Source organism: Rhinolophus ferrumequinum, chromosome X, assembly GCF_004115265.2.
Source record: "Rhinolophus ferrumequinum isolate MPI-CBG mRhiFer1 chromosome X, mRhiFer1_v1.p, whole genome shotgun sequence".
Taxonomy (NCBI): Eukaryota; Metazoa; Chordata; class Mammalia; order Chiroptera; family Rhinolophidae; genus Rhinolophus; species Rhinolophus ferrumequinum.
Genome location: NC_046284.1, coordinates 45,181,265 through 45,203,725, shown reverse-complemented (window position 1 = coordinate 45,203,725; position 22,461 = coordinate 45,181,265). Strand labels below are relative to the sequence as shown.

At 39.1% G+C, this 22,461-nt stretch overlaps 1 protein-coding gene across 1 annotated transcript in view; it reads right to left on the bottom strand.

The window, feature by feature from the left end:
• The window catches only part of GUCY2F (guanylate cyclase 2F, retinal), a 115,765-nt gene that overhangs the window by 58,322 nt on the left and 34,982 nt on the right, over positions 1-22,461 (bottom strand). Inside the window, 3 exon segments of the mRNA XM_033132114.1 lie at positions 1,816-1,856; positions 7,430-7,561; positions 18,985-19,080. Coding sequence (XP_032988005.1) covers positions 1,816-1,856; positions 7,430-7,561; positions 18,985-19,080 — 269 coding nt within the window.

The following is a 22,461-nucleotide window of genomic DNA, read 5'->3' as shown; positions in this document are numbered from 1 at the left end:
TTCAATTGCAGCAAAAAGAATAAAATACCTAGGAATAAACTTAACCAAGGATGTGAAGGACCTATATGCTGAAAACTATAAGACATTTTTGAAAGAAATTGAAGAAGACACAAAGAAATGGAAAGACATTCCATGCTCATGGATTGGAAGAATCAACATAGTTAAAATGGCCATATTATCCAAAGCAATATACAGATTTAATGCAATCCCCATCAAAATCCCAATGGCATTTTTTAAAGAAATAGAACAAAAAATTCATCAGATTTGTTTGGAACCACAAAAGACCTCGAATAGCCAAAGCAATTTTTTAAAAAAAGGAACAATACTGAAGGTATCACACTCCCTGACTTTAGCTTGTACTACAGGGCTACAATAATCAAAACAGCATGGTATTGGCAGAAAAACAGACACATAGACCAATGGAATAGAATTGAGAACCCAGAAATAAAACCATATAAATATGTTCAGATAATTTTTGTCAAAGAAGCTAAAAACATACAATGGAGGGAAGACAGCCTCTTCAATAAATGGTGCTGGGAGAATTGGAAAGCCACGAGCAAAAGAATGAAACTGGACTGCTTTCTGTCACCATGTACCAAAATTAATTCAAAATGGATCAAAGACTTAAGCATAAGACCTGACAGAATAAATTGCATAGAACAAAACATAGGTACTAAACTTATGGACCTTGGGTTCAAAGAGCATTTTATGAATTTGACTCCAAAGGCAATGGAAGTAAAAGCTAAAATAAACGAATGGGACTATATGAAACTTAAAAGCTTCTACACAGCAAAAGAAACCATCAACAAAATAAAGAGACAAACAACTGAATGGGAGAAGATTTCTGCAAACAGTGCCTCCGATAAGGGGCTACTATCCAAAATATACAAGGAACTCATGAAACTGAACAACATAAAAACAAACAACCCAATTGAAAAATGGGCAGACGACCTGAAGAGACATTTCTCCAAAGACGACATACAAATGACAAATAGACATATGAAAAAATGCTCAACATCACTAATCATCAGAGAAATGCAAATAAAAACCACAATGAGATATCACCTCACCCCAGTCCGAATGGCTATGATCAACAAGACAAATAGTAACAAGTGTTGGAGAGGCTGCGGAGAAAAAGGAACCCTCATACACTGTTGGTGGGAATGCAGACTGGTGCAGCCGTTATGGAAGGCAGTGTGGAGGTTCCTCAAAAAATTACGACTAGAATTACCATATGACCCAGGAATCCCTCTCCTGGATATCTACCCAAAATATCTGAAAACATCTACACATAAAGACACCTGTGCTCCAATGTTCATTGCAGCTTTGTTTATGGTGGCCAAAACATGGAAACAACCAAAATGTCCTTCGATAGATGAATGGATAAAGAAGTTGTGGTATATATACACAATGGAATATTATTCGGCGGTAAGAAAAGATGATACAGGAACATTTGTGACAACATGGATGTATCTTGAGAGTATAATGCTAAGTGAAATAAGTAAGACAGAAAAAGCAGAGAACCATATAATTTCACTGATACGTGGTACATAAACCAAAAACAACAAAAGAACAAGACAAATAAATGAGAAAAAAGAACTCATAGACACAGACAATAGTTTAGTGGTTACCAGAGGGTAAGGGGGTGACGATGGGAGATGAGGGTAAGGGGGATCCAATACGTGGTGATGGAAGGAGAACTGACTCTGGGTGGTGAACACACAATGGGATTTATAGATGATGTAATACAGAATTGTACACCTGAAATCTATGTAATTTTACTAACAATTGTCACCCCAATAAATTTAAAAAAAAAAATCTCCAGAGGGGAACTTTTTCAGCCACACCCAATCACCCTAAAAAGAAAATGTAGAGAATGATTGAGACTTAGTTGGCAACCGCCTCAGAGAAATGTCCCTTGCATATGAAGGGTTAATAGTTAGACCATCAACCCAGACTGTTTCTCCTCTCTTACCTGCTACCCCCTGGACATTCTGTTTTCTGAGCTAAAAATGAGGTCATACAGAGAAGTTAAAAATTCCAATTAACTAGAGACAGAAAAACAATCACGGGTATGCAGACTCCCAGAAAGAAATGATACCACTCTGAAACAACTCCCTTAAATAACTGGAGAAAGTGCTAAGTCATTTCACTTATTCATAGCTAAGTGATGTAGCACCAGGTTTCCTGTGATTAATGGTGATGGTTGGTGGTTGCAATTCTCACTACCTTGAGGCATCTGTGGAGGGAGATGTAGTGCGGCAAATGTTTCCTGCATTTACCTGGATCCGTTTTTCTCTTGTGAGACAGGCCATTTTGGGGGCCTCTTATGCTTTAATTATAAACCGATTGGCTTAAATATAGATTAAACATTATTTTTATTTGGATTCACAAATGTACTACCACAGTAATATGAGTAATCTAGATTCTTTCAGAAGTCTATTTCTGATTTTTTTTGAAATACAAAACACCTACCTCTAAGGTTGCTGTCAAGTCAAAAACAATTATTTTATTTTCTTCCCTTTAACAATGGTACTTAATTGATAATTTTCTTCTACTTGCATAACCTCAAGGAATCATCAGTCAGCAAACTCTATTTAGTTTCTGTCCAGCCCAAATACTTAAAAAGCAATACAAATATAGATACCTTTCCTCAATAATAATAATAATAATAACAACAACAACAACAACACCTTATATCTGCACAGCGCTCCTTACTTTTCAAAGTGCTTTCACATCTATTACCTGGAGCCCAGAGATTCCATTTCAGGCTGCACCAATTTGTCATTAACTAGAGATAATAAAGCAGAGAGCACCGTGCAAATTCTGAGAATAAAGAAGTCTTATTAAGGAATATATCCAGCTATGGCACTGCATCTGGTGACCTACTGGAAGCAAAGGCTAATAATGGGAGCCTACACTTTGTGTTAGAGGGCACCTTCTAGCCAAAGAGCTGAAAAATCTTTAACTACAGAATGGCTCTTAGAGGTCTTTATCAGCTAAACAAAACTGTGCCACCCAGGCTCAATGCCCATAGAGTTCAGAAAGGTAGTCCAGGATCAGTGCCTGGCAACAGCAGAATGGTCAAAGTACCAAAGCCATCCTTACTGGTCTTGTGCCCAGCAATTCTTCAAGTGTGGCCCTGGTCCAGCTATGTCATGGTCATCTGGGAACTGGGTAGAAAGGCTAATTCTCAGGCCCCACCCCACACTTGCATTATTTAATAATAGAAGTCATGAGGGCCTGACATGAGCTTGAACTTTTAGTCTTCAGAGGACTTTGCCACTTAGAGGAGTCAAAGGCTAATGCTTAAGCTGAAAGAATAAAACTCTAACTGGTAATTTACAAAATCAGCCAATGTAAGGGAAATACCAGTGGGCGATAAAGCCTTCTCAGCACCTTTGCAATTATATCACTCAGCCCATGGTCACTTCTAGCCACTATGGCACCTTTGTGCTATTTAGAAAAGGGTGCTTTCCCTCAAGTAAAAATATATATACAGAGGGTGCCAAAATAATGTATACACATTTTAAGAAAGGAAAATTGTATTAAATTGTAATACTCAATATATACCGAAATCAAAAGATGAATACAAGTCATGTGTATACATTTTTTTTGGAGCCCCCACTATATGAGAATACTGTTTTACAGCCTGTGGCAGCCAGGTGATATTGGGCAGCAGCCCCGGCTGTAAACATACATGCATGTACCACATTCTCATTTACTCGTACATCTTCCAGACACTAGGAAAAGCATTCTACTAGCAGCATGAATATTCTGCATACCACTAATCCCTGCCTGTCAGGTGAGGCCTCTTTGTAAGGTTTGGAGTCAGGCTGTAGAGGTGGGGTTGAGAACCTGAAATTGTGTCTCGAAGTATATTAGGCAGGAGAAAGGGGTGTCCTCAAGAAATTCGTGGGGCATAGTCAAGATAGCACATAGCCAGGTGCACATATGTCACAGAGTGACTGTGTATGTGCATAGTCTGGTGTGCTAGTATAAATGTAGATATGAGAAGGTCCTCCCACACCTCATTCCAGAACTAGGCTGGGAGACCAGAATCTCTTTGCCCACTCCTCCACCACTCTCATCAAAGGTAGAATACATCTAAAACGCTTACAGTACCCTCTTAGAAATGGTGCCCTTGTGCAGTACACAATTGAACATAAGTACTGATACCCCCGACTCTGCCTATATCCAGTACCTGATATGTTCTTCCTGGAGTCAGCCCTATTACTGACAGGGGTTAACCTTACCTCTGGCCTATTAGGTAGTTAAGCAAATTGTTCCCCCCACCCCGACCAAATCATTAAATTTGACAGCCAGAAAAGGTCTTAAGTATCCCTTGGCCAGTCCCTTCATATTTTGATAAAGGAACTGAATCCTGAAGAGATTACATGACTCACTCAAGGACGGAAGGCTAGGTAGTAACAGAACTAAGGGCTTCCGTCTCTCACTTTGTTGCTCTTTACTTTCATGGGCTTTCTTTGGTTTGGGGATTTGTGTGTGTTTGTTTTAAGTTTTAAATAATTCTTACAAACTTTATAAGCACATTTTTATTGAGTCTCTGTGTGTCCTACTTCATGAATAATGAGGAAAGGGGAGAAAATGGGCAGGTTTTATCTTTACCACACATGCATTATTTGTTTTTCTTTGTTTTTTTTCTTTTAAGAGAAAGAATAATAAAACACTCATCATTCACTTTTTAATTAAGAGGAAGAAATATCAAACTCTATCCACTAAAGTTTTTAGAAGTAATTTAAAGTCCATCACTTTTGTACTAAGGCCATGGCATATCAACTAAGAGTCAAGAGAACTAGGTCCTAAACCTGGCTCCACCTCAAATACAGAGGTGGCAGTAGGGCAGCCACTTTATCAGCCTGACTTTTAGTTTCCTCACTGATAAACCTGAGTGACTTAGATGATTTCTTAAGTCCTCTTTAGCTTTGATGATCTGATTCTGTGAGGAGAATGAGAAGATAGTTGGTGGACAGGAGAGGGGAAGAGAGAGAGCTATAAGGGATACAGATGAAGGTGAGAAGATAGAAAAAAAGGCTCTGGGGAAGGCAGATGAATGGGGAGGGTATGCAGGGGGAGAAAGAGAAATGAGACAAAGAGAAAAACACAGGGAGAGGTTGAGAAGCAGATGGAGTCAGAGAAGGAAGAACGGATAAGTGCAATGGGTTCTCTCTGAGTGTCAGGGTTGCACTATTGCCCACCTCACCCCTCTCCCCTAGACTGTGGCCATTAAAGCAAATCATGACTAGCTCCCACTGAACCTGCCATTCACAGCAGTATGCTCATCTAACTTTCCTTTCATAATTCAAAGAGTATTTATGAAATGAGGGCTGATTTTACACAAAGTGTGAAACTGTGTCACTGTAGTATAATGTTATGGCACATACCTAGAGAAGCCTGTCCTTTGCTATTAGATGTCTGTTACTCAAGGCACATTTTCTGGAACTTTGAGATTGTCCAATGGCAATTCTTATGAAAACCTGATTTACTTTAAACATAAACTAGATAATGAATCTTCTTTAAAACACCAATAGAGAACTGTTTCAGAAGGTACACTGGACCTCTTTGTTTGATCTGTCGATTCAATTAACTTATGCTCTCTCCCAGTGTCCTCTTCAACCCTAGCCAGGCAGTTTTCTAGCTTCAGCTATCCTCCTGAGCACCCTGCCATCAGCCTAATCTTGACTTCATGGCGTGGTATTATTCTCACCACGCACTCCTTTTGTGCAGATAAAGGCTCCCTTTGGCCTACACAGTTCAGAAATATTCATCATCTGCCTGACCAACAGTCATTACAGGAACTAACTCAACTCTCTGCCTCCTTCCCAAGTGAGGAAATATCTAATAGATCCTTAAAGGCCAGTTACACACAGTTGTTTATTTTTTTCCCTTCTCAGTTCTACACTATAACCTTCCAACTCCACCAAATAAAATGTACCACAATTCAACACAGAAGTTCTTGCACAGAATCAGAGAATCATAGCATATCCAAGCCAAAAGAGGCCTTAGAGGTCCCTTAGTCCAGCAATTCTCAACCCCGCCTGTACACATATGGAAACTTTAAAAACTACCAATGTCTAGCGCCACCCCAAAACAACTGAATCACAGTAGGGGTGGAGCTCGGGCATATGCATTTTTTTAAGTTGTTTCCTACAGAGATTCTAATGAGCAACCAAGATTAAGAATTTAGTTCAACCCCTCATTTTACAGATGAAAAACCAAGAGACTAACTTAGGTAATTGAGATTTCCTTCAGAATATTAGAGAGACCAATACATGTATGAAGCCATCAGCCCATTCCATTTGACATTCAAAAGCTATGTGATTATCTTATCTTTGGTCTTTGAGAGAATATAGCTGTCAATTCCCGATGCCTCAAGTTTACACTTAAAGCAAATTTCCTCCTTGATTAAATTAAGTCCAAGGCAAGATCCAGAGGTTTTCCTGCCACAAATTTAAGTCAAAGCACTCAGCTAACACTGAGAAAATATATACCATGCCAATCTTGGTGTTTTGGACCCCTATCAATTATTTATCCAATGGAGGAGAGCATTCATTTGGAAAACTCAATGTACTAGACATTGTAAAAACTCATTCCATCCTGTTTTGGACTTTCTTTGTAGTTACTATTGAAGTTGAGAGTGTTTGATGCTTTTGGGAGTATCTTAAAACAAAACAAGGGAACCACACTGGGAAGGCCTCACTTAGGAGGGACACAAAGGCAGTCTAGTTTTCCTTTTACCCCCTGCTTAACTCTTTCCTGCTGAGAAGAAACAGTTCATCTCTCCAACTGATGCAAGATTTGTTCTGGTTGCCAAATTCCCTTGTTAGGGGTCAGAAGTGGCCTCTTAAAGCTTGAAAGACAGAAATTTAAGTGAAATAAAGAAGACTTCTATTTTACACAGCAAGGGGTAACCTGTTACTCCAAGACTGAGTACATGCTGAAAAAAAATGAATATTTTTTTAATATTTCAATAATATCAGAGGATAACAGGTATAGAAAGAGCAACTAGAATTTGAAGGGATAGGTTTGCCCCAAACACTACACAAACATGTCTCTAGACATCCAATCACAAACAGTTGACTCAGAAAGTCATTTCTTCTATTATTATATGTATACCTTCTGGAAGGAGTGAAATGGATAAGTGTTTGTGTCTCACAGACTTTCTTCCACATGCATAGTAAATATATGGAGTTGAAAAATCAATGAACTTATAAGTAAGCAGATTAGTTGCTGAGGAAAATCATCACCAAAAGTGTCAACCAAATAAATCCATAAACTGATAACAAACAAAAAACTGAAAAGACTTACTAAAAGTTTCAATATTTTTGCCCCAAAACTAAGCCCTAAGTCACTGCCTCATTTTAAAACCCAAGAAGGCAACAAATTAGATAGCTGTTAGATACTCTACCTCGTAAATCTCTACATTGGAGTTTTCATAGGTAGCTCGAGTTACACTCCCTAAAGAAAAGGAGAGCCTTGGGGACCTCCCATTTTGGACCTCTGAGGTGATCTGGAAGCTTACACTGGCACAACTTCCTCTCTGTGAAAAGATTAGGAAACAAAGGTTATGAACAAAATTCTCATGATTTAGGACATAGCATTGATCTATGCTATAGATACTGTGCTTATCTACTTTTTGCTTTCTTTATTCCTAAGAAAGTAACTATACAAGCTGAACTCTGTAAACATGAGATTGATCAATTTTGCCCATCCCCCAGCACTTTTTTTTTTTTTAAGGCTAAGGTTGGTACTGTGCTTCAATGCCATATCCCACAAAAGAAAGGTAAAGGTTTGTAGGTACTTCCATCTCTTAGAGAAGATTAGAATCATAGATTTGGGAAGGAAAAAAAAGAACACTAGTCATAATTTATTCTGGGACCCTCATTTTATAGACAAAAATGGGGAAAAGATAAAAATCTAACATTTTGAAAAAATCAATTGCAGAAGTAGGACAGAATCCCACCCTTCTGACTTTTAGGCCTGACTCCTTTTGTTATACCATCTTGAATGGCATCCTTCTTTGTGCAGGCAAGATTAATGGCAGAAGGTATCCCAGAAAGATGGTAGAGAGTAAGTAGATCATCTGTCCATGATTTATGAGTCTAATGCTTAAACAGGCCAAATTCCCTATTCCTTGATTTGTTAATTTGTCCACATAATAAGTCTGGTAAGAAGTGCACAGTTGAATGAAAGAAGGAAAAGTTATCTGTAGTCTGAGTTAACCTTTAAAACTGAACATCTTCATCTTCTACTGAACCTGCAGACTTATTCCACATGAAGAAATAATAAATCAATATGTTCCTCATACTTTTCTCTATGTCTCCAAATTTGCCTTTTTTTTTAGAATGATAGCAATTCAGAAATAGCAGTTACATTTGCTATTGTCTAAGCCAACCTCCACTCCCAACTCCAACACCCTCCTTTTACAATGAGGAAACAGAGACCTAGAGAGGGATGTAGAGACTGGAGGAAGAATGTAGATGTTACATGTCCTGGTCTTGCATTCTTTCTACTGTCCTGGTCTTGCATTCTTTCTACTGTATCATGCTTTGTTTTACTCTTGCTTGCCAATAAAAATTAATCTTAAGTACTTTCACACACTCTGCCCTTAATGGTCTTTGATAAACTGAAGGTCACCAGTTGGTTTAGCCCTGAGTTAAGTTCATTCTACCAAGATAAGACTATCACAAAGTTCCAAGGCAATATAACTATACCCGACCTCTAATGTGTTGAAATCCCAACAGCTCAAGATTCAGACATGAGTGAATGTCTTGACTCTTCACCTTACATCAACCTGAACTCTCTTCAACAGATCAAGACCAGAGAGGAATCTACTTCCTTTTCACTCTTTATTTTATCTCAGCGGGAGCACCTAGATTTGTATATTGAGATACAGACCTCTCCATGAAGGGCAAAGGAAAAAGCAAGAGACTCTGCCAAAATCCACACACATTTGAGCTTCAGCTTCACTTTCCTCTAAAAACTTCCTTCCCTGACCTGACTTCTACTGACCTGCCAATTTTTCTAGACTGAATTAATTTTATATTCACCGAGAGTTTACACTTTTAGACATTCCATTTGGACGGAATTCTTGGCTTGGCTTCTTCACTGATTAGACACAGCCAGCCAGCTGCAAGTTTGTGACTATACAGCAATTAAGGAAAATGTATGCCTCCCTATATTTTACCATCAGAACCCAATACAATCCAAGTACCAAAAGGGATCTGGAGGCCACGAGCTATATTCTTCTAGAGTAATGCCATCCTTTTTAACCTGGGCCAGAATAGTTAAAAAAAAAAAAAAAAAAAAAAAAAAAAAAGAAGAAAGAAAGAAAGAAAGAACATTCCCTATAAGCCTATCACACTCCCTGTTGATATTCATTTTTCTCACTCATATGGTGAAAAGTGGTGGGGTATTTTTTTTTCCTCATCATGTCAAAATTTATGCATAAGTGGAAGAAAAGATCTATCACCCTGAACAAGATTTTAAAACCCTAGGCACTTTGTTCATCAGAAGATAGCACTATTCTGATATTTACGGTGATTATGTGAGAACCAATGTGAAACTCAAGGACATTTTGTGTACCAGTAGGAAAGAGAGAAGGCATAGATCGAAGTTTTACAGACGTTATTGGACTATTGTAAGGCCTATACAAAGAAAAGGCTAATTCAGTCCAAAATTAAGCTATGTTTATTGTTTTGATACATTAGAGCCAAAACATCTAGGCAATTGATATGAACTGTTAGTTTGAAATGGATATCACAAAAGAAGTAAGGTTTTTAAAACTAGGTTTGTTGCTTTTGATCAAAACTTTATATTCCCACCTTTGGACAACAACTTCTAGACATCTGCTTTTACTACTAATAATCCATTTCTAGATTAAAAATATATATATTTGTCACACAATTGAATACTTGCTTTTATAGTATTGTGTTATCTATTGAGATTGCTTTAGAGACAGCTCGCACTTCAGTATCTACCCTTTCTAATTGAGGTGAGATGTTTCATACAAGGATATTGAGTGTGGCAAATCTAGACAAATTCTACTACCATGAGTCCCGGGGTCCTCTGGTGGCTTCAAACCTAAAGGCAAACATAAGTAAGTATTTATGGCATGAGGGTGGAATATAGCTTTCAGCCAAGAGTGATAATTTTGATACTCAGCAATACATTTCCAGTAATTTAATATCGACCTTATAAAAAGATCTGATGATTTAAACAAGTTAGAGGGTAAGAAGGTTGCAATTGAAAATTATACCAAACTGCTGAATATTTTATTTGATTTCAACTGTGTAGGGCTATTACCATGTAAATCCATTCTCACCCAGCCAACTAGTTAAAGTACAACTTTCAGGATCACATTTAGGCAAATGATCAGTTCGGTCACAGAGATAACTAATTCTCAGATCTGGCACACTAGTGTAACAAAAATAAATAGCATATGGGGATAATATGATGTGTTCACACCCTCTCGTTATATCCTGCCACCACCACACGAAAAATTGCAAAGAATAATGTCTTTATTTTGGCCACATAGATTGGTCACAGAGAGGCACACTCTCCCATTACTGGCTACATTCAAAAAAACACTTCCCCACACATTTCTCTTTTCCAAGCTTTTGTTTATGCTGTTTTCTCTCCCTAAGATGCCTATAGGGGCCAGGCAGGTAATATAAACTGATGAATTGATGAAATAAGCTGAATATAAGACAACAGAGAGTGATGGGAACTGTGTCAAACTGCAGGGAGTATGCCTTTTCCAAAAACAGCACCTACTACTAAGTTCTAGTGAATTGTCACAATGATACCCAAGGTTGATAGATCTTCCAACCTTTAACGAACACCCAGAAATCCAGATTTTCATGTATGGTCTCAAAATTTCAAAATTCTGACTAGTGTTTTTTATAACCATAAAGGTCAAACAAAAGTGGTTACCAGTTTGTGACCTGTAACCTAGACAAATCCTATTCTTCCTTCTTTAAGACACAGCTTCAGTGCTGGGTCTCTGAAAAGCCTTTCTCCACTGATCTATCTCCTCTGAAGTCTTGTCATATTTCTAGTATCTTTCGTGCGATATGGTGTCTATCGACTTTCTTGTGTTGTATGACTTGTCTCTATGACTTGATTATAACCACCGTGAGGGCAGGGACTGCATGCCATCGCTAGCGCAGAGACACGACATACTAGAGGACTCAGTGAAGATCACCAGTTACAACACAATCACAATCAGAACAGAACCCTGGTGAAACTCAACTGTCTTTCACTAGTTGATTCATTCAACAAACTTTCGACTTAAACTGGAAACCGCGGTGGAACCCGCAGTTCCGGGCACGCACGGGATCCCAGGGCGGAACGGAGAGCACAGAGACCAGGAGTTGGGCTCTTTCCCTGTGTCCCACGGCTGATTTCTCCTGCTGGGAGGGCGGCCAGTGCGCTCTAGGGTGGACAAAGAACACAGACTCCATACCTGGGCCCCTCCCCCGCCCCTCTCTTCCAATCCTACCCCGCCCTTCCAGAGACTTGAACTGGCCCCTGAACTGAGGAGTGGTGTCAGATTGCAGAGGAGCTGTGGTAGTGCTCAGGCTCTGGGAAGCCTGACGGGCAGCCCTAACCCAGGGTGACTGGGAAGTGTGTGATTTTGGCTGCGCTAGGAGAGAGAAGACCCCTCCATCCTCAGCCCCCACCCTTCCTAGCTTGCCTAGGGCGGGGCGGGTGCAGCTGCAGAGACACACCCGGAGATCAGCAGTGAGGCAGGCGCAGCTCTGGGCTTTCAGCATATCAGAAGTCTCCCGCCCGCACCCCCCCATACATACACACACTAAAGAAGTGCCTTAAGACTCAAGAGTACTGGACACGGGGCTGGTGGTGCTACTCTCAGTGTGCATATGTGCAGGCAAGGGCAGAAACTGCACTGACTATGTAAAAACTATCATCCAGACCCCTCAGGCCCACGCATTTAAGTCTGCAGTCCCAAAGTCTCTCTGGGCACCAGGTGACCAGCTCTGCCTGCGCAATAAGCAGGGGGCTCTTTGGTACAGCAGAGGACAACCTGGACATTGCTGGGTGGGCTTAGGCCTAGACTGTCGCTGCTTTTTTTATTGCTTTGTTTTGTCTTGTTTTGCTTTGTCTTTATATCTTTTATATCTTTGCCTCTGTCCAGTGGGGGTTATCAGGTGGTTTTGCATGTGAACGTATTTGATATTTTTCTTTGTTGTTGTTGTTGCTGTTGTGCTTGGTGATTTGCTTTGTTCTGAAACTGCCCTGCTGGGGCCCAGCTTGTGAGGCACGGTCAGCAGATCAGAAATCTCCCGCCCGCACCCATACACACACACACAGAAGAAGTGTCCTAGGACTCTGGAGCTCTGGACAAAGGGCTGGTGGTGCTACTCTCGGTGTGCATACGTGAGGACAAGGGCAGAGGCTGCACTGACTTTGTGGAGACTATCATCCAGACCCCTCAGGCCCATGCATTTAAGTCTGCAGTCCCAAAGTCTCTCTGGGCACCAGGTGACCGGCTCTGCCTGCGCAATAAGCAGGGGGCTCTTTGGTAAAGCAGAGGACAACCTGGTCATTGCTTGGTGGCCTCAGGCCGAGACTGTCGCTGCTTTTTGTTTTGCTTTGTTTTGCTTTGCTTGGTTTTGTTTTGCTTTGTCTTGTATCTTTGATATCTTTGCCTGTGTCGAGCGGGGGTTATCGGCTTTTTTTTTTTTTTTTTTTTTTTTTTTTTTGCATGTGAATGTACTTGATTTTTTTTTTCTTTGCTGTTTTCGTTGCTGCTGTGCTTGGTGATTTGCCTTGTTCTGGGACTTCCCTGCCGGGGCCCAGCTTGGGTGGCACGGGACTCGGCATATCCGGCGGCCAACTCCAGACCAAATCGGAGTGTAGCCGGGTTTGACCTGCAGGTCACACACCTAGAGGGGGTTCTCAGAGGCTCTGGAGCCCATAGAGGCCAAATCACATTGGGGTGGTCAACACTCACGCAGCAGAGTGCCCTGCGGGGGGCAGAGCCAAGTTTCACGGCGGGTCAGCCCAGGAGTTGACCCCTCCTGCTCACTAGCGGGAAGCAATTAAAGATCTTCTTGAACGGGACAGTGTACACAACACAAGACTCACCTTTGGAGCACACGCAGAGGAGGAAGACGTGGTGCGAGTCAAATACAAAGGACACATACTACATAAGATAACCTAGCAAGAACTAAGAACTCTAGGGGATCTACCTAATATATCAAAATAAACACAGTCAGCCAGAATGGGGAAACAAAGATACACGTCCCAAATAAAAGAACAGAAAAAGCCTCCACAACTGGAACCAAATGAAGCAGACGTAAACAACCTCTCAGAGACAGAATTCAGAACACTGGTGATAAGAATGTTTAAGGAGCTTAGAGAAGACATAAAGAAGGATGTGGAAATCATTACAAACGAGCTTAGAGAAAACAGAAAGAAGGATGTAAAAATCATAACGAAAAACCAGTTGGAACTAAAGAACACAATTACCGAAATTAAGAACTCACTTGAAGGAATTACCAGCAGGCTAGATGAAGCAGAGGATCGAATCAGCGACTTAGAAGAAGGTAGCAGAGATCACCCAAATGGAACAAAAGAAAGAAAAAAGAATAAAAAACAATGAGGATGGCCTAAGAGACCTCTGGGTTAACATCAAGCGCAACAACATGCACATCATAGGAATACCAGAAGGTGAAGAGAGCAAGCAAGGGATTGAGAACATATTTGAAGTAATAATGTCTGAAAACTTCCCCAACCTGATGAAGGAAACCAAAATACAAGCCCAGGAAGTGCAGAGAGTTCCAACCAGGATGAACCCAAACAGGTCCACACCAAGACACATTATAGTTAAAATGGCAAAGCTTAAAGACAAAGAGAGAATCCTAAAAGCAGCAAGAGAAAGACGGAGGGTTACATACAAGGGAACTCCCATAAGACTATCAAATGATTTTTCTACAGAAACATTGAAGGCCAGGAGGGAGTGGCAGGAGATACTAAAAGTGATGGAAAACAAAGGCCTACAACCTAGATTGCTTTATCCAGCAAGGCTATCATTTAAAGTTGATGGAGAGATAAAGAACATTCCAGAAAAAAATAAGCTAAAGGAATTTATCACCACCAAGCCAGCATTGCAAGAAATACTAAAAGGACTTCTGTAAATAGAAGAAAGATCAAAACAACCTAACTACAAATTTAAAAATGGCAATATCTACGTACCTATCAATAATCACTTTAAATGTAAATGGATGAAATGCTCCAATCAAGAGACATAGGGTGGCTGACTGGATAAAACAGCAAGACCCTTGTATATGCTGTATACAAGAGACTCACCTCAGAACAAAAGACACACACAGGCTGAAAGTGAAGGGTTGGAGTAAGATATTTCATGCAAATGGAAACGAGAAAAAAGCTGGAGTTGCAATACTTATATCTGACAAAATAGACTTTAAAATGAAGAACATACTAAAAGATAAAGATGGGCACTATATAATAATAAAGGGATCGATCCGACAAGAGGACATAACCCTAGTAAACATCTATGCACCCAACATAGGAGCACCTAAATATATAAAACAGGTACTGACTGACATAAAGTCAGAGATCAACAGTAACACTATTATAGTCGGGGACTTCAACACACCTCTGACCACAAGGGACAGGTCTTCCAGACAGAAAATCAATATGGAAACAACAGCCTTAAATGATACATTGGACCACTTGAATTTAATCGATATTTTCAGAACATTTCACCCCAATGCTGCAAAATACACCTTTTTCTCAAGCGCACATGGAACATTTTCCAAGATAGATCATATGTTAGGGCACAAAACAAGTCTTGATAAATTTAAGAAAATTGAAATCATACCAATTGTCTTCTCTGATCACAATGCTATGAAATTAGAAATGAACTACAGGAAAGAAACTGGAAGACACACCAATTCATGGACGCTGAATAACTTATAACTAAATAATGAATGGGTCAAGCAGGAGATCAAGGAAGAAGTCAAAAGATATCTCGAGATAAACACGACGACCCAAAATCTATGGGATGCCACGAAAGCAGTCCTAAGAGGGATATTCATAGCTTTGCAGGCCTACCTAAAGAAAAAAGAAACATCAATAATCAATAGTTTATCTTCACATTTAAGGGATTTGGAAAAAGAACAGCAAAATAAGCCCAAAGGGAAAACAAGGAAGGAGATAATAAAGATCAGAGCAGAAATAAATGAAATAGAAACCAGAAAAACAATACAAAAGATCAATGAATCCAAGAGTTGGTTCTTAGAGAAGATAAACAAAATCGACAAACCTTTAGCCAGACTCATTAAAAAAAAGAGAGAGAGGACCCAAATTAATAAAATCAGAAATGAAAGAGAAGTGACAACGGACACTGCAGAAATACAAAGAGTTTTAAGAAGTTACTATGAGCAACTATATTCCAACAAATTTGACAATTTGGAAGAAATGGACAATTTTCTAGAGGCGTACAACCTTCCAAGGCTAACTCAAGAAGAAACAGAAAACCTGAATAGACTGATTACCACCACGGAAATTGAATCAGTAATCAACAGTCTCCCAACAAACAAAAGCCCTGGACCAGATGGCTTTACAGGTGAATTTTACAAAGCGTTCAAAAAAGAATTATCACCAATTCTCCTCAAGCTCTTCCAAAAAATCCAGAAGGAGGGAAGACTCCCAAACACTTTTTACGAAGCCACTATCACCCTGATCCCAAAATCAGACAAAGACACCACAAAAAAAGAAAACTACAGGCCGATATCTCTCATGAATATAGATGCAAAAATCCTCAACAAAATATTAGCAAACAGAATTCAGCAATACATTAAAAAGATCATTCACCACGATCAAGTCGGATTCATCCCTGGTATGCAGGGGTGGTTCAACATCCGCAAATCTATTAATGTAATACACCACATTAACAAAATGAAAAATAAAAATCACATGATCATATCAATAGATGCAGAAAAAGCATTTGATAAAATCCAACAGCCATTTATGATAAAAACCCTTAAGAAAGTGGGAATGGAGGGATCTTATCTCAACATAATAAAGGCCATATATGACAAAACCACAGCTAACATCATACTCAATGGGGAAAAGCTAACACCATTCCCCCTAAGATCAGGAACAAGGCAAGGATGCCCACTATCTCCGCTTCTATTCAACATAGTTCTAGAAGTTCTTTCCACAGCAATCAGACAAGAAAAAGAAATAAAAGGCATCCAGATTGGTAAGGAGGAAGTAAAGTTATCATTGTATGCAGATGATATGATACTATATATAGAGAACCCTAAAGACTCCACCAAGAAGCTATTAGAGCTGATAGATGAATTTAGTAAAGTAGCAGGATACAAAATTAATATTCAGAAATCAGTTGCATTTGTATATACCAATAATAAAACATCAGAAGGAGAAATTAAAAAAACAATCCCATTTACAATCGCTCCAAAGACTATAAAATACCTGGGAATAAATTTAACCAAAGAAGTAAAAGATCTATACTCAGAAAATTATAAGACACTGAAGAAAGGAATGAAGGAAGATATAAATAGATTGAAACACATATCATGTTCATGGATAGGAAGAATTAATATAGTTAAAATGTCCATACTGCCTAAGGCAATATACATATTCAATGCAATTCCTATCAAACTGCCAACGTCGTTTTTCACAGAAATAGAACATATAATCCTAAAATTTATATGGGACCATAAAAGACCCCGAATAGCAAAGGCAATCTTGAGAAATAAGAACAAAATGGGAGGTATAACAATACCTGACTTCAAATTATACTACAAGGCTACAGTAATCAAAACAGCATGGTACTGGCATAAAAACAGACACATAGATCAATGGAACAGAATAGAGAGTCCAGAAATAAATCCACGCCTATATGGCCATTTAATCTACGACAATGGAAGCAAGAATGTACGATGGAGTAATGACAGTCTATTCAATAAATGGTGCTGGGAAACCTGGACAGACACATGCAAAAAAATGAAGTTGGACCACTTCCTTACACCATATACAAAAATAAATTCAAAACGGCTTAAAGACTTAAATGTAAGATCTGAAACCATAAAATACCTAGAAGAAAATATAGGAAGAAACTTCTCAGACATTACCCGGAGTAAGATTTTTACTGATATATACCCTCGCTCGAGAGAACTAAGAGAAAAAATAAACATGTGGGATTATATCAAACTAAAAAGTTTTTTCACAGCAAAGGAAACCATCAATAAAACAAGAAGGGATCCTACTGAATGGGAAAAGATATTTGCCAATGATATATCTGATAAGGGATTAATATCACAAATCTATGGAAAACTCACTCAACTCTACTCCAAAAAAAACAAACGATCCAATTAAAAAATGGGCAGAGGACTTGAAGAGACATTTTTCTAAAAAGGACATACAGATGGCAAACAGACATATGAAGAAATGCTCAACCTCACTAACCATCAGAGAAATGCAAATAAAAACCACAATGAGATACCACCTCACCCCAGTGAAAATGGCTATCATCAATAAATCAACAAACAACAAGTGCTGGCGCGGATGTGGAGAATAGGGATTGCTTGTGCACTGTTGGTGGGATTGCAGACTGTTGCAGCCGCTATGGAAAACAGTATGGAGGTATCTCAAAAATCTGAAAATGGAACTACCTTATGATCCAGTAATTCCACTCCTAGGTATCTATCCGGAGAAATCCAAAACTTCAATTCAAAAATCTTTATGCACTCCTATGTTTATTGCAGCACTATACACAATAGCTAAGACATGGAAACAACCAAAATGCCCATCGGTAGATGACTGGATTAAGAAACTGTGGTACATTTATACAATGGAGTATTACGCAGCCATAAAGAAAGAAATCTTACCTTTGCAACAACATGGATGGATCTAGAGAACATTATGTTAAGTGAAATAAGTCAGACAGAGAAAGATAAGTACCATATGATCTCACTTATTTGCGGATTCTAAAGAAAAGAATAAGTGAATGAACTAATCAGAAACAGTTTGGGAGACAATGAGGAAAAACTGAGGGTTGCTAGATGGGCGGGAGGGGTGGGGGGTGGGGGGGAGGGTGAGGGGATTGGAGGGCATTCGGTGACCATAGGATGGCCACGGGCTGGAAAATTAATCTGGGGAACGTAATTTGGTGGTTACCAGAAGGTAAAGGGGTTGGGGGGTGGGGGATGAGGATGAGGGGGATCAAATGTATTGTGATGGAAGGGGAGTTGACTCTGGGTGGTGAACACACAGTGTGATTTATGGATGATGTGATACAGAATTGCACACCTGAAATCTATGTAATTTTACTAACAATTGTCACCCCAATAAAGTTAAAAAATAAAATTAAAAAAAAAAAACTTTCATGAGCACCTATTATACTATTAGGACCATGTCAGGTGCTATGGGCTAACATTAAAAAAAGAAAAGAAAAGAAAAGAAAGAAAAAAAGCTGTACCTCTGCCCTTGAGGAGCTGGCAATCAAATGTTAAATCCAAATTATAAAGAAGGAATATATGAAGTCAAAGCTATATTATTGCTCAAAGTGCACTGCATCACTTCTGCAAAACTATTCTAAGATAGCACCATCCAATACAAATATAACATGACATATGTAATTTTAAGTTTTGTAGTAGACACATTAAAAAGATAAAAAGAAAAAGGTGAGATTAATTTTAATAATAGTCTTTATTTAACCCTATATATGCAAAGTACTATCATTTTGACAGGTTATACATATATATGTATGTAATTTAATGAGATGTTTTACATGTTTTATACTAAGTCCTCTAAATCTAGTGTGTATTTTACTCTTACAGCACATCTCAATTCAGACTAGCCATATGTCAAGAGCTCTGTAGTCACTTGTGGCTTGTGGATACCATATTGGACAGCACAGCAAGAGAAAGGGAATCTCCTTACCTTACTGCCAAAATGGGGATTGATAAATGTCACATCCTGCAAAGTCAGTAGAATTCTTTTGGGTCCTTTAATCAACTGGATTTTATTTATACGACACTTGAAACAAGAATAATATCAGAGGGTCACAAGGGTCTGGATGTTTTGCAAACCCAGGATTAATTTTCCCTATGATAGCAGTTAAAAAATATACAAAATTGGGATGTCATAAAAATGGTGGCGTGAGTTGAACCCCTTGATTCCTTCCCTGGAATTTACAACAAATTGAAAAACTATAATTCCACAAAGGACTCCCTGCACAGCAGACAAGCAAGACAAAGAGGCGTGCAATTGAAATCACCTAAAGGTGGGCAAATTGCACAAGCAGGGGAGGAGGGAAGTGGGAAGTGCTGAGATGCAGGCCATGTGGGACCAGGATGCAGACCTGAGCTCTAAGCTCCGAGCTCCCTGCATTCCAGAGCTAACGCAGATGTGGGAGAGGGAAGCACTGGATTGCTAGGGCTCTGCTTATTGACCACAGTCCCACCTTAGGGATCAGCATATACCACGGCTGAACCCAATGCTCACGGCAGGGACCACAGAGCAAAGACTGAGGGAAGAAAGGAGAAAACAGTGGTTTAAACCCTCACTGCCGAACAGAGGATGGAAGGTTTAGGCACTGAGACTAGCCGCCCCCTCTGTACCCTCCCAGAGCTCACCCCGCCCCCACCCTCCCAGTGCTAGAAGCAGAACAGTAGCAGTGTCGGATCAAAAGAACAGAATATTTGCAGTTCTGAGGCTCACAGCCACGGACACAAAGCCCAACTAGTTCCAGCGAAGGCGAGGGAGCCTTGGATACAGGACTGCCTTGCACTGGTGGTTCGCCGCCATTGCTCTGGACCAACTCTCACAATCCACCCCACCCCCACCCCAACCCAATATGGACGGATCCCTGCAGGAGTAAACAGAGCCTCTGAAACTGGTGCAGGAAGAGCTTTGGAACTTCAGAAGCTCTACGCATCCCACCACGGAGGTGGTGTCCTATGACCCAGGCAACCTGTTTACACAGGAGAAGCCCACCTTCCAGGAAATGCCCCCATTGTGTGAGAAGCCAGAACAGCACAGAGAAAACATAACACTACAGCATCAGAGAATAAAAGGCTGCAGTCAGAGAGAAAATAAAACATTCTACCAACACCTACTGGAAATCAAAAGAAAGACCTCTTTCTATCAACCTGTTGCAGAACCCATTCCTGTAGATGTCTAGGAAGAGAAATAATAAATCATTAATGGCCATGAATAACCAAGGCAACAAGACAGCTCAGAAAGAAAGTGAAAAGTCTCCAGAAAAGGAACTTAAAGACATGGAAATATATGACTTAAACACAGAGAATTCAAGATTGCAGTTCATAAAAACCTCAACAAGATGCAAGAAAACACAGACAGGCAAGTTAATTAACTCAGAAACACAATCAAAGAACAAAAAGGAAATTTTTACCAAAGAGATTGAAATTTTAAAAAAGAACCATATAGAATTTCTGGAGATTAAGAACTCAATAGAAGAAATGAAGAATGAAATAGGCAACTTAGGTAATAGAGTTGACCAGATGAAAGAAAGAATCAGGGACATTGGAGATAGAAATCTGCAAATGATATGGATGGAAGAAAAAAGAGATTTGAGACTTAAAAGAAATGAAAGAACTCTACGAGAACATTCTGACTCCATTGAAAAGAACAATATAAGAATAATGGGCATACCAGAAAGAGAAGAAAGGGAAAAGGGAACAGACAGTTTATTCAAACAAAGAGTCAAAGAGAACTTCCCAGACTTGGAAAAGAACTGGATCCTTGAATCCAAGAAGCAAATAGAACACCTAATTACCTCAATCCCAATAAGCCTTCTCCAAGGCCCACTGTACTGAAGTTGTCAAAAATTAACAACAAAGAAAGAATCCTCAAGGCATCCAGGAATAAAAAGATGGTAATCTACAAAGGAAAGCCCATTAGATTATCATCAGATTTTTCAACAAAATCTCTACAAGCCAAGAGGGAGTGGATTCATAATATTCAAACTATTGAAAGCCAGAAATTATGAGCCAAGAATAATGTATCCAGCAAAGATATCCTTTAGATATGGAGGAATAAAGACCTCGCCAGACACAAGAAGCTGAGGGAATTTTCTTACACACGACATGCACTATGAGAAATACTGAAGGAGACTATTCAACCTGAAAGAGAAAAGCAAAAGAATACAAAACCATGAGTACTATTACGAACAGACAGAAGCAAGAAATGGCAACTCCTACACCAAATGACACTATACACTTAAACATAACATACAGGGTAAAGAATGGGGAAAAACACTTAAAAAAAAAAAGGAAAAAGACAACTTGCTACTGCAGTACAGAAATCAACTCACAGCATAAATAGGGATAATCTTTGAAAAACATAAAAGGAGAAAGAGTAAAGTTCTGAACCAGCACAAGGGAATGGAGAAAGTATACTGAAGAAGATGGAATACTCTAAATATGAAACTTTCTTTTACATAAACTTAATGGTAACCACTCAAAAAAAAAACTGAGTTGAAATCTATAACATAAAAAGAAAAAATAGAGAGAAAAATCATAGAATATCACCATACTGAAATAATAGACAGCAACAAAAAGGCAAAGAAACAGTGGAGACATCATCCTACCAGAAAACCAGAGATAGAATGATAGGAAACCCTCATATATCAATAATCACCCTAAATGTAAATGGACTGAACTCACCAATAAAAAGGCACAGAGTAGCAGATTAGATCAAAACATGGAACCCAACCATATGCTGCCTCCAAGAGACACATCTCAGCTACAAGGACAAATATAGATTCAAAGTGAAAGGATGGAAACTGACACTCCAAGCAAATGGTATTCAGAGAAAATCAGGTGTAGTCATACTGATATCAGATGAAACAGACTTCAGGATAAGAAAGGTAACAGACAAAGATGGACATTTCATAATGATAAAGGGGATTATACAACAAGAAGACATAACAGTCATCAATATTTATGTCCCCAATCAGGGAGCACTGAAATACACTAAGCAATTACTAACAGAACTGAAGGGAGACATTGACCAAAACACAATTATACTAGGGGACTTAAATACATCATTGACAGCTATGGACAGATCATCCAAACAGAAAATAAATAATGAAATAGTCGCCTTAAATGACACATTAGATGAAATGGATATAATTGACATTTATAGAGCATTTTGTCTTAGAACATCAGACTACACATTCTTTTCTACTGTACATGGAACATTCTCAAGGAGAGACCACATATTGAGACATAAAACTACCCTTAGCAAATTTAAGAAGATTGAAATCATCCAAAGCATACTGTCTGATCATAAGGCTTTGAAATTGAATATCAACTGCAAAAAGAAAGCAGGAAAAGCCACAAATATGTGGGGATTAAACAACATACTATTAAAGAACAACTGGGTCAAAGAAGA